The sequence below is a fragment of the Carlito syrichta genome, unplaced genomic scaffold (assembly GCF_000164805.1).
Source record: "Carlito syrichta isolate Samal-C Ts95f unplaced genomic scaffold, Tarsius_syrichta-2.0.1 Scaffold305452, whole genome shotgun sequence".
NCBI classification, from domain to species: Eukaryota; Metazoa; Chordata; class Mammalia; order Primates; family Tarsiidae; genus Carlito; species Carlito syrichta.
The window spans coordinates 345180-357761 of record NW_007249548.1 but is presented as its reverse complement, the minus strand read 5'-3'; the positions used below and the strand labels follow the sequence as shown (position 1 = coordinate 357761).

At 49.8% G+C, this 12582-nt stretch overlaps 1 protein-coding gene across 2 annotated transcripts in view; it reads left to right on the top strand.

Moving 5' to 3' along the window:
- Positions 1-10082: 10082 nt before the first annotated feature.
- KLHL33 (kelch like family member 33) overlaps positions 10083-12582 on the top strand; it is a 6261-nt gene continuing 3761 nt past the window's right edge. The window contains exon 1 of one of the 2 annotated variants that reach the window (XM_008061697.1): positions 10083-10827. In XM_008061697.1, the coding sequence (XP_008059888.1) occupies positions 10083-10827 (745 nt within the window). The remainder of the gene's footprint in view (positions 10828-12582) is intronic. The other variant, XM_008061698.1, reaches the window with a different exon arrangement.

Below are 12582 nucleotides of genomic sequence, written 5' to 3'. Positions count from 1 at the left end.
CCGACTCAAAAAAAAAAAAAATAGAAGCATCAAAGCGAAATGCAGTTATCTCACATCCTGGTACCTGATTCTATTTAGTCTTAGGTCTTGGTAACTCCAGATGAGTTCACTTGCCTCACAAACCGTCTTTAACAACGAACTTCTACTGTAGGTTCTTTTTTTTTTTTTTGAGTCAGAGTTTCATTCTGCCGCCCAGGCTGGAGTGCAGTGGAATGCTCACGGCCACTGCAGCCTCGACCTGCTGAGCTCAGGGGATCCTTCCGCCTCAGCCTTTCAGATAGCTGGAACCACAGGTGCATGCCACTACGCTTGGCTATTCTTTTTTTTTTTGTAGAGATGAGGTCTCATCAAGTTGCCTGGGCTGATCTTGAACCCCTGGACTCAGGCAGTCCTCCCACTTCCGCTTCCCAAAGTGCTGGGATTACAGGCCACCATTCCTGGCCTAAGAACCAATTTCTATACCTCCCACACCTTATCCTTCTTTTAGACCCACCTCTTTGACCCACCTTTAGCTTGATTTTGGTTAGCCAGGCTTAACCCTCCTGGCATCCTTAAGAGGTACAAGCCATAGTTGTAGTCAGAGGCATTACTTTATGGAGGTGTAGGGGATAGATATAGGAAGAAGAGCTGAAGCAAGAGTCCCTTTCCTGGGGATACAGGCCTGTTGGGCAGCTGCAGGGAGCAGGGGCTTCACCGTGATTATACTTCTACTTCTTTTTAGTTCCTGACCATTTCTATGCCCATCTTCTCCTTCCCCATTCCACTCTTACAGCAGAATGCCCACAGTCCTCTGCAGCAGATATAGGTCCCTTCTGCCAATTTTGCTTTTATCCCAAGATTAACACGTTGGGCTTCAGTTGACCTAAACCTGAAACCTGAAAGGAGAGGCAATGAGGAAAGAAAAGCATATAGTCTGTTGGGTAGGGGGTAACAGGGAGTGATCCAAGCTGGGTGTGGTGTCTTATGCCTGTAATCCCAGTACTTTGGGAGGCCAAGACAAGAGGATTGCTCGAGTCCGGGAATTTGAGACCAGCCTGGACAACATAACAAGACCCTATCTCTAAAAAAATAAAAAAATTATTTAGGTGTGGTAGCATTCAACTGTAGTCTAAGCTACTTGGGAGGCTGGGTGGAAAGATCACCTGAGCCCAGGAGGTAGAGGCTGCAATAAGGCATGATTACACCACTATTCCAGCCTAGGCTACAGAGTGAGACCTCAACTCAAAAAAAAAAAAAAGGTTGAGGCCAGGCGCAGTGGCTCATGTCTACAATCCCAGCACTTTGGGAGGCTGAGGTGAGAGAATTGCTTAGCCCACAGGTTTGAGACCAGCCTGGACAAGACCTCATCTCTACAATTTTAAAAAAAGTGACCCATCCAATTTAGCAGGCTGACCTGCATGAGACTCTGTTATACAGAAGGAGCAAATCTTCTGAACATTCAGCAAGTTTTCATGATTCTCAGACGCTTGAGTGGTTTGGGGTTCTTAAGTGGGGAGATGGAAATGTAACTGCGGACTGACCCTCATCTAAATCATCCTTCTGCCAGACTGCTCACTGTTCTCCAAGTTTTCTGAACTCACTGACCTGTCATTCTCTTCATTCCTTTTTCTTCCCCCTCTAATCCTAAATGCCAAGCCTCTCTCCTTCCCTTAGTGTCCATTCCCAATTCTCTTACCGAGACATTCCCAATTCCCACAGGTTGTGAGACTCATCTTCTTGTGAAGTTCCCCACAAAACCCACCAGGGTTGGATGCTGGTTAGTGAGGCCAGTCAGCACCAGGCACTGTGGTCTATGGAAAGGAAGGAAAGTATAATGTTGAGAACAGTGGTCAGCTCTTCCCCACCCAATGAAGGATTTTGATAGAATTTTAAGGAGAAAACAACGATGTTAAAGAGTTTTCTCCATCTCTAAGCATGATGAGGAAAGCTAGGAACTCCTTCCTATTGCCTCTATCCTGCCATGGGGCTGCCATCTCCCCAGGGAAATCATTCTCTGTCTTTCCTTTACCTCTCTAGAATTCTGTTTCCTTAATTTTCCTCCACTACCCCACCCAGATTTTAGAAAGCTGGTTTCCATCTGTGTTTAGAGCAGGGATTGAAAACTCAAAAATCTGCAAGAACTAGTTCTGTAACATTGGTGAATAAAATGGACCAAGTGGGAACTGTGATGAACTGGACAGCACCTGCCCTGTCCCATGGGACAGCAGCTACTGGACTCCAGCTATGTATGTCATGTGGGATGGAGGCCTATTAGATGTCTGGATCTTAAGTGTTGGCGGTTAATTTTAAAAATTGTAAATGCTGTGCAATCTCATCCTTAAACTCATTCTTGAAGTCCTCCACCAGCCCCTGCATGTTGCCCAGCTCCATCTCCAACATCAACTTCTCCTGGCCCAGGTGTCCAGCTATCTCTGAAGGCTGTTGATGTAGCTCTTGAACACATTGTCCATATTGCTGTGAGCTGTCTTCTGTTGCTGCAGGAGGCTCCCCTTGGTCTCCAGCATCTTGTTCTGCTGTTCCAGAAACCGCACTTTGTCAGTGAAGGAGGCAAACTTGTTGAGGGTCTTGATCAGCTCCTTCTCCTAGGTGCACACAGCCTGGATGTTGGGGTCTACCTCCAGCTTAAGGGACTCAGCAGGCTCTGGTTCACCATGATGGCTGTGATACCACTGGCCCTGGCACAGCCTCTATCCAGGTCATGCTGGTGCCCAGACCACCTCGGAAGCTACGGCTGCTGCCCACCCAGGAGAAGCTCAAGATGTTGACGTGGGCACCAGGCTCACTCATGTAGGAGCAGCTGCTGAAGGCCTAGGGTCTGGAGGTGGATATCTTGTAAGACTTCCAGGTCACCCTGATGGACATGGTTAAAGGCTGGAATGGAGGCAGGTGGGCCAAACCATGTGGATAGTTGAGAAGTTGCTGAGAAGCTGCTTCGAGATCTCTTACCAGAAGTTTTTAACATGGTCCTGCACATTGGTCAGGTTCACTGAGTAGGACAGTGCCATGTGATAGGTGTCTGACTGGACCAAAGAGCCCCATTTACAACTGTGCAGAACAAGGGGTGGTATAGAATGATTAGGGGTGGGATATCACTTGCTATATAGAAGAAGAAACAGAGATTTACTGTTGGTAGTGGTTCTGGGCTTCTTGTGGGGGTCAGCCTCCTGTATTATCTCACTTCTTCATTTCCAACCCACCTGGCCACTCACTCATCAGGTTTCTTGTAGAACACATAGACCAACAGCAGAAGGATAAACAACACAGCAGTGAATCCTGCCCACCAAGTGAGGAGGAACATGGTGAGCAGGCAGAGCAGAGAGTCCAGGAGGGAGAGTCAGGGACTATACCAGTGGAAGGAAGGGCACCAGCCTGCAGCAGAGAGTGAATACAGCCCACCCTTGTCCTAGCCCCAGTACCACTCCAAGGGTACTCTTGCAACTCCCCAGGTCTTCCTAGCCCTGGACCTGACCCCAACACCTCCCCACATTAACCAAGTAACAGGTAAAGGAGGCATGAAAACAGCTAATGTTGATAAGGACATAGGAACAGAGGAGGAAATTGGAGGTGATATGGGCAATGGCGTTCTGCTTAGCTCAGCTTCAGGAGAGATGGAAGGTCAGGAGGTTATTCTCCAAACTAGTGTCACAGGATTCACTCTATAGAGTCAAGGACATTACCTTATGGCTTTCCTTTTCTGATTCTCCTTATTCCCTACTCCCCATACCTCACTCCAGCCCTATGCACATGCCATCGCCACCCCAAGTTAGGAGGAGACATTTTATCCACTTTCCAGACTAGAGAAATAGAAAGGAGGTTTTAGGGTCAGTCTCCAGAAGCCAGAGGTGGGACTGGGGAGGGCATGAGAAGAAAGGTGGTTAATAGAACCTGGTGTGGAGTGTGGAGTGAGGAGTACTCACCAATAAGAATGAAACCTACGCTGGGCACGGTGGCTCAAGCCTGTAATCCCAGCACTTTAGGAGGCTGAGGGGAAAGGATTGCCTGAGCTCAGGGGTTCGAGACCACCCTGGGCAATTTGGTGAGACCTCATCTCTACAATAAATCAATAAATAAGCTGGGCATGGTAGCACATGCCTGTAGTTCCATCTACTTTGAAGGCTGAGGTGGAAGGATCACCTGAGCACAGCAGATTGAGGCTGTGTTGGCTGTGAATGTGCCACTGCACTCCAGCCTGGGCAACCAAGTGAGACTCCTACTCAAAAAAGAGAGAGAGAGAGAGAGAGAAATGTACAGTGACAAGGAAGGTGAGCAGATAGGCCTGCAGAGGCTCATGGTTTTTGCCATAGTCTTTCCCAGAAAGGCCAATGACTGGGTAAAGTTTGTCCTGGCACAGCTGCTACAAGAAATCATGATGATCTACAGGGGAAGGTCTAGGAAGAGAGGAGCCCTCTACTCCTCTAAAGAGGCAAAAGAGTAGGAAACACTGAGAAAAGAATTGAGGGAGCTTGGGGGGTCTTAATAGGAAGAAAGGATAGGAGTAGGGTATGGTCGGATCCTGGGAATGTGGGATAAGAAAGGGGAAACAGAAGAGTTACACTCTTCCCATACTTTGCTTTGATTTACAGGCAGACTTTGAATTTTGCTGTGGGAGCTTCGATCATTTCTTAAACACTAGTCAGTCACAGTCATCTCCATCTCCTTAAGTCACCATCTAACTCCTGATTGCTGAGAACTGAACCCTTTTTTCCCCCCTTCCTCCTCAAAAATGAATATCTTGTGATGGCCCTATCTACTTATGTTCTCTCCTCTCTCCCCAAGCCCCTTGCTAAGATAACAACTTACCCTGAAGACTTTAGGGGATGAAACAAAGCAGGAGAGGGCAGAGGACAGAGTGGCCCTGAAGATTCCAGTGGATGTCAGGGAGCTGAAGGTAGACATCATGCTCATGGCCTGAGGAGAAGGGCAGACAGAGGCAGAAATCAACATTTCTGGAGCAGTGCATTCTACCCACATTTTCACCTAGCTTTCCCAAAAGTTGCAGGGCATATTCAATTTTATTTGCATCTTTGAAGGTTTTACCCCCTCCCTGTGAATTCACTTGAGCATCAACTCTATGCCAGGTAACGAGCTCCTAAGGTTTCATGCTCTAATCTTGCCCCTGGTTCATTCCTCTGGTGATTCGAGAGCCCACAGAAGCAGGACTCTTGCTCTTGACACCTGATGAAATCCCAGCCATATTGGCACTCTGTGCCCAGGCAGCTCCCATTCTGCATATTCATGTTAGTCCTATTTCCTGAAGCATCTCAAATCCTACAGGAGCCTGGAAATGAGATTAAGGATACACATATCTTCATGAGAAGAGAACTCTACCCCTAAGCAGTAGGACTGTCTAGGCTCACTAGTGCCAAAAAGGGAAATAGAAATGTGAATGTGTGGTGGGAAGTGAGAGAGGAATGACCAAATTTGATAATCAAAGAACACCATACAGTTCGTTAGCAAATGATGGAGAGAAATGGTGAAGGGAGATAGGGGGCTGTGGGGGCTACCTACATGTAAACTATTTTTTTGTTTGTTTGGTTTGGTTACTTATTTTGTGTTATTTATTTATTTGTGTATCTATGTATTTAATTATCTATTTATCTCCTATCTATGTATCTATTTAGAGACAAGGTCCTGCTATGTTTCCCAGGCTGGTCTTAAGCTCTTTGGGTTAAGTGATCTTCCTACCTCAGTCTCCCCAGTGGCTGGGGCTACAGGTACACTGCATCCAGCATTAAATTATCTTTAATTATCTGATGAATGACTCTTGCTCATTTTATCACTTCTACCTTAGTCCCTTGGGGAGGCAGAAACCAGGGCTCCAGGTCATTCTGTACAGAAGGCAGGAGTGGAAGGATGTACCAATGGAGGCAGAGATGCCCAAGTAAGAGAGTGAGGCCCACATAATGACAAGGAGGGTTCCTGCAGATCGCTGTAGCAGGGTCCTGGGATTAAAAGTTAGACTATTAGTGGAGAGAGGAGAGGGGTGGAAGAGAGTGTGCCACATACCTGGACACTCTTCACACCTTGAGGTCTCCAGGCATAGTGATCCCAGCCAGGACTCTAGTAACTGAAGGGAAGAATATGGAAAACCGCCAAAGAAACTGCCCTCTAACCATGCCATTGTGGGACCATATTTTTTTTTCCAAAAAAATGCTTCCTATGTGAAAGAGCAGAAAGAAAAAAAGGGGGTTTGAGGAGTATGTTCTGGTTTCCCTTCACTCGGCAGGGATCATTATTACCTCTATCTAGTTTAGTGTTAGAGACTCAGATTAGGCCAGGAAGAATAAGGGAATTTTGTAAACTAGCCAGCCCAGGAACTTATCTCTGACTGGTCTGATGGTCAATTTGCAAATGACCTACAGAATCAGAGGGAGATAATGTTCTGAGGCATTCATTCCATTTAATACATTTCTCAGTCAGCTTCCCACTGTCACCTTGATACCCAAAGAAACCTGTGGCTTGTCAGCTGGAGTCTGTAGGGAGGAGTGTCCCCAGCAGGTAGTTGATAAAATGGAGTAGGATCAGGAAGAAGATAAACTGAGCCTGCAATGCCATGGGTGACAAAAGAAAGGAGAAATGTGGGTAGAAGGGAAGGGGTAACTCCTTTTCCACCTCTTCACTCTCCTCCCACCATCTTAATGCTTCTCCCAACTCCCTAGTTCCTTCCCACCAGCCTATTCCCATAAAGGAGTTCTGACCAAATAGGTGTCCTTCTCCTTTTTTGCCTCAAACTGCAAGACATTCCTCCCCATACCAGAGTGGTGGATCTCAAAATTGTAAGTATCTGGGAGTGATAAATGGGACATTTCTCATTTGTTGTCTTCTCCCACTAGTATTATCTAGTGCTCATCTCAACAAATACTCAGAATAAGTCTTGTTTCCTTCCTCTTGAAGAGCTGAGGTGTGGAGTCTCTCCCAGAAAAACCATGTAATTTCAGGTCTCCCACCACCACCCTGGGATCTGTTCCACCGGTTTCTTCACCCATATTTAGCCTGGCCTTCTCAGACAACAGCTGCTTCCTTCCACATACACATAACCCACCTCTTCTCCCACCATCTGCCCCTCCCAGCTCTGTCTAGTTCTCACTGCCACCCCTTCAGCCTCATCACCTCCACTTCAATCCCCGGGTGCCTGCCTTAGACTCCCACTTCACACCAGCCAGTGCCATGCCCAGAAAGATAGTCATGGTCATCACACCTATCAGTCACAACTTGTTTTTTTGGATCTGTGTTCGTTAGCCGTTCTGGGAGGGCAGAATACAGAGGTGATAGAGTAATTATTTGATGCTTCCATGTGATTTTTAAAATGACTTTCCCAGACTGGAGTCACAGCACAGGGTCAGACCTTCCAGGGTCAGCAGACTTGAGAGAGAAGCCCAAAGGGGGTAAGGATAGGCATTACCTGAAGCAAATCCAAAAATCTCCATGAAGCCCACTGTATGCATAGCCCCAGCTAGGGCATTGACATAGACGAAGATGCTCTGCCAAGCTCTGGACCCAGACTGTACAAGATGAGGAAATATGTGCCACCTGAGAGGAGAGGAAAGAGGAACTGGTCTGTGGTCTTGGCAATTTCTGACAAGACTGGGGTCTCTAGGGTTAACAAGGCTGCCACAGACTCACAAGCCTTAACTTTGCCATTGGTAGAGATGGCTGAGATGGTCAAGTCAGTGATAACAGTGACAGAGGCCGAGAGCAGGATAATGAGCCATGTGAGCCCTGGGGTGAGGATTGGAATAATTCACTCATGTTGTGGTCCCACACCCCTTCCCACTGCCCAGGAAGGCTCTGAGCTTATACCCATGCCCACCTGAGCAGTGATCCAAGGCAGCTGCAGGTAGAGGACAACACCCTAGACGTTAAACATACAGTGGATCTGAAGAGCAGGGTGGTGAAGGAGGAATCACAGTCTTCAGTATGAACTTTACCCCCTCCTCCCTTCTTCCTCAGTGGTACTTCTAAGAACTCCTCTGGAACAAAGTTCTCTCTCACCTGCCTAGATCCCCAAACTTTGGGAACCATGAGCTCCAATCCATTACCATGACTGCTATGATCCAGCTGAAGTGCACTGAGGTCTGACTGGGCTTGGCCCTGGAATTCTCTGGATCATCTTCTTGGGAGTGTGACTTGGAGTGAGCTCCATTGAGGTGACGGAAGTCTCGCTATTCCCTAGTCAAGACAACACAGACATGACTGATATGCCAAGACCCCTCCCTAGCCAGTGCATTTGCAGACAAGAGGTCAGTTAATGAACCTGGAGGGCAGTCCCAGGACTTTCTTGAAGGAAGGTGGTGACCCAGACAGCAGATTTTATACTTTTGAGAGTTCGCTTCAGGGCATGAGTCTCTCCAAGGCGGAGTCCCACAGAGGCTCCAGAGAAGAGCAGCTGCAGTGGTACCATCCCGGGGCTATAGAACTGGCATAGAACTCATTAGTGGGGTCTAGGGTCCCTGTCCTTTTAGGCAGGTGATGGCCAAAGGCTGGCCTGGGTTATGTCACCACCAGATTTTTGGTCCTCCACTTTCCAGTGGGGGGTCAAGATGCTGGCTATGTTGTGTTTTGGTGCAGAAAGGCCATGAGAAGAGTCCAAAATGTCTGAACTAGAAGAGGGGGTGAGAAGCTGAACATTATCTCCCCCTTTGCTGGCCAGGACAACCACGAATGCCTCTCAGTCAAAACATTTTGGGGAATGCAACTGTCAGCTAGGCTCACCCAGGGAATACTAGCTACCCAGAGTTGCTGGAGGTATCTAGACTGCAAATGGGGAGATAAAGACAGCTCTGGAAACTGAAGGGGTGCTGTGTAGGTCAGTCCACTGTCACTCTACCCTTCCTTCCATGTAAGCCCTCTTGTCTGAATTGTAAGGGACAATGGTGCCTCCTTCCCTTATTAAGTCTGCTTGCCAAATCAACCTATCCAGCCTGGAACAGACATTTTACAGGCCTGGAAGTTTGCCCCAGCAGCTCTTGGCCTGTCCCACATTTCCCAGAGAGGGAAGGGGAAGCACATCGCCACTGCCTTCTCTAAATTCTCTCCCCAAGATGACACCGTGGTAGCCCAGTTTCTAGGGGCTTCAACCAAGCATCTAGTCTTGGCATGAAAAAGAAGGTATTGTCCTGGGCAGAGGGAGTGGCCGTTGTCCCACCTCAAACAGAATACCTGCATGCCTCCAGCCCATCTAGGCCAGGGGTCCTTATCCCGGGACCAAGATGAGGGTTAGGTTTCCCCAGACTCTTCCGGAGACGTTCGGGATCTTACCACTGCCCCATCTCCAGGAAGCCTTGAGCTGATGGTGAGTCAGCTACACCCCCGGTCCCGACCCCAGCCCCTTTGCCTTCCCCCACTCCTCCACCCTCCACCACAGGGCCCGATGTTTGCACCTGACATCAGTATTGCTTGCTCCGGGGTCCCAGCTTTGCCGTGCACGGAAAAGTCGACAGCCAAAGCGGAGGGCCAGGCTCTTTACCCGCCCTCTCCAGCGCCTCTGGTGAGAACAGCCCTTCTGGCCGAAGGCTCGCTCCACCCGATCCTCGCATTCTCCTTGGCTTCCGAATTCGCCTAGCTCAGCACCCCCGTGTGACCTACAGGTGGAAGGGTGTGGGGGACGCGGAAGGAGGGGGTCAGTCTGGGACGGGGCCCAGGGGATTGGGTGTCGTTGTTCGGGCACCAGGAGACCGGCGTCTACCCCGCCAGCGCTGGCTATAATTAGCCGAGTGGGGCCACTGACCCACCGGGATGCGGGCGAGTTCCCTCTGCCACGCGTCCCCAGCCGAGCGGGCGCTGGAGTGAGAGGGCAAGCGGACCGCCGGCGTCTCCCGAAGGTGACTAAAAGGATGGGGACAAGCCGGGAGGGGTGCGGTCCTGGTCTCTGGATCTTTCCTTACTTCTTGCACGCGTCGCTGCGCCGCGGGAACCCCCTAGTTGCACCGCAGAGCCCAGATCCTCCAGTCTCGGGATGTCGCCGAGAGGTGGGAGGAGGGTGTTGCAGCAGGGGGAGAGGCTGACATTTCGACGGGCTTCGGCCTCTCTGGGCCAGCTGCGACGCCCGGTCTCTCGCCTCTGCTCACCTGCAGCTGTCCAGCATGAGCGTCTCAGACAGCCCACGCCGTCCCGCGGACCTGGAGAGCGGCTCTCTTCCGGCCCAGAAGGACTGCCTTGGACTCCCGTTGCCCGCCCCGAGAGCCCCCTCCTGGCCTCCCTCCCCAGACGAGGATCCCAGTTTGCCTTCCTTTCCTCTGGAAGAGCCTGGCCCCAGGCCCATGGGCCCAGGGAACCTTCCCTCTCCAGCCCTGTCCCTAGAGGAAGAAGAGGACGGGGACGACGAGGATGCGGCGGAGCCCGAGGGACTGCGCAGCGAGGAGCACCCGAGCCAGTTTTTTGCCGAGGCGCAGCGGCTGCGGGAGCAGAGGCTGTTGCTGGACGAAGAGGTGTCAGTCGCGGGGCGGGTATACGGGGTGCATCGGGTGATCCTGGCCGCGGTCAGCAGCCTCTTCCGAGGCAGGCTGCTGGAGGGCGGAGGTCCGCGGCCCCCCTTCCGCCTCGATGCGTCCCCGAGGGGCTGGGAGGCCGTGCTGACCTTTGCCTACGAGGGGGTGCTGGGCGCCGCCCCGCTGGGGGATGTGCTGGCCGCAGCCGAGGCTCTGGGGGCGCCCCGGGTGAGGGCCGCTGCCCAGCGGAGATGCGAGGCGGCTGAGAACAACAGGGAAGATGAAAAGCAGCTCAGACAGGCGGAGGAGCTGAGGGAGAACCTGCGCGAAATTGAGCTCCTGTACCGAGAGGGCGTCGGGTGTGACCTGAGGCTGGAGGCAGGCGACTGCCAACTGTGGGGTGAGGGCCTGTGGGGTATTAAATTACTGCAGGTGCAGACGCAACTGGAATGATGTGTGCACGCAGCAGGTGGCTTTATCCCCACCATGATGGTTTTGATCCCTGCTGTAGTCAGAATTTCCCTGGAGTGGCCTTTGGTGCCTCTCCTGCCCGACGACGACGGAGAGCTGGGCATGCGCAGTTGAGTTGTTTTCCTAGGAGCACGAGAGATTTACACTGACCCTCCAGGCTCTGGCTTTTTTTGTGCCCAGTGAGAAGGAATTCCCAGCCAGCTGGCTAGAGCCGAGTGTACAATCCATGACAGTTGGACAGGCAGAAAGTGACTGACAAACAGAGATCCACCGAAGCCCATCTTGGCATTTTCCATCCAGGATACAGAAAAAGCCAGAACATGGTGGAAAACTCAGTGTGTCCTGTGCTTCTACCCACGTGTGCTTGACACCATGGCAAACTTTGGCGTCTTGCAGCTAATGAGCAATGTCTGGTGCTGTTTAAGGGTACTGTGACATGGCAATTTGAAGTTAACTGCTCATCACCAGGGAATCTAAGTAGGGTTGCATAACCTGAGTATTATTCAGATTCTACTAACATTTAGTGAGGTACTAGGTGCCAGGAATTTCTACATATGACTCAGCGACTACACGTGACTCCCATGACTCAATTCTCACTGAAAGCTAGTAAGATCCATATTATCATCTCTAGGTGCCGATAAGAAACATTAAATTCAGAGACATGACTGAAGAGAACCAGGACACCGGCCCACATCCACTGGTACAGTGAGCTTCCACTAGATCAGGCATTGCCTGCCACCTATGCTGTTACACCAGACACTACATGACTTGGAAAATGCAGTCAGAATGTGGCCACATAAAAGTTTCCAATTACAAGGGATTAGTTTAGAGATTATCTAGTTCAGCTCTTACACTTTGCTGATGAAGAAATCAGACTCCAAGACATGACCAAAGTCACACAGCTACAGCTCACCAGAGGAATGACTGGGAGCCAAAGTGCTTCGGGGAGTCCCAGAAGAAAAATGGCCCCAAAAGTCTTTATTTTCATTTCTGATAGCACCAGATGGAGAAGTGCTTGGAATTTTCATAATTATAAATTCTGACTAGAGGTTGGAATTCAAACATACTTGCATTACTGCTTTTATTTCCCTAAGAAGCATTCCAACTTAATGGTTGGGAACCTGTCACTTAAAGTCCTAGGGGATAGTGATGAGTAAGAGGTAATATAAGTGCTTATCAACCCTTTCATGGCTGGCTCTGAGCTATAGATTGATCATATGGAAACTGAAGTGACTTAGCTTGTTTCAAGAATCTAGATTTTCTCAGACAATATATATTTGAAAGCTATCATTGATGTTTACTACTTGGAAAGCACCAAGCTACTACCTGCTATTTTAAAAAAAGAAAAGAAAAGTTATATCAACATCACTTTCCCTTTGGGGAGGGCAAACATACCAGAATTGGTCAAGGCAGCCTAGAGTGCAGAAACCTTCCTGGGAACCTGGCCCCTCTGTGACCTGCCTGAAAAGACTTGAAGCAACATTTTTCCCATTTTTTGTTTTTTTTTTTTTGAGTTGAAGTCTCACTCTGTTGCCCAGACTGGAGTGCAGTGGCCGCTCCCGGCCACCGCAGCCTCGACCTGCTGGGCTCCGGCAATCCTTCCACCTCTGCCTTCCGAGTAGCTGGAATTACAGGCATGCGCTACCACGCCCAGCTGATTTTTTGATTTATTGTAGAGATGAGG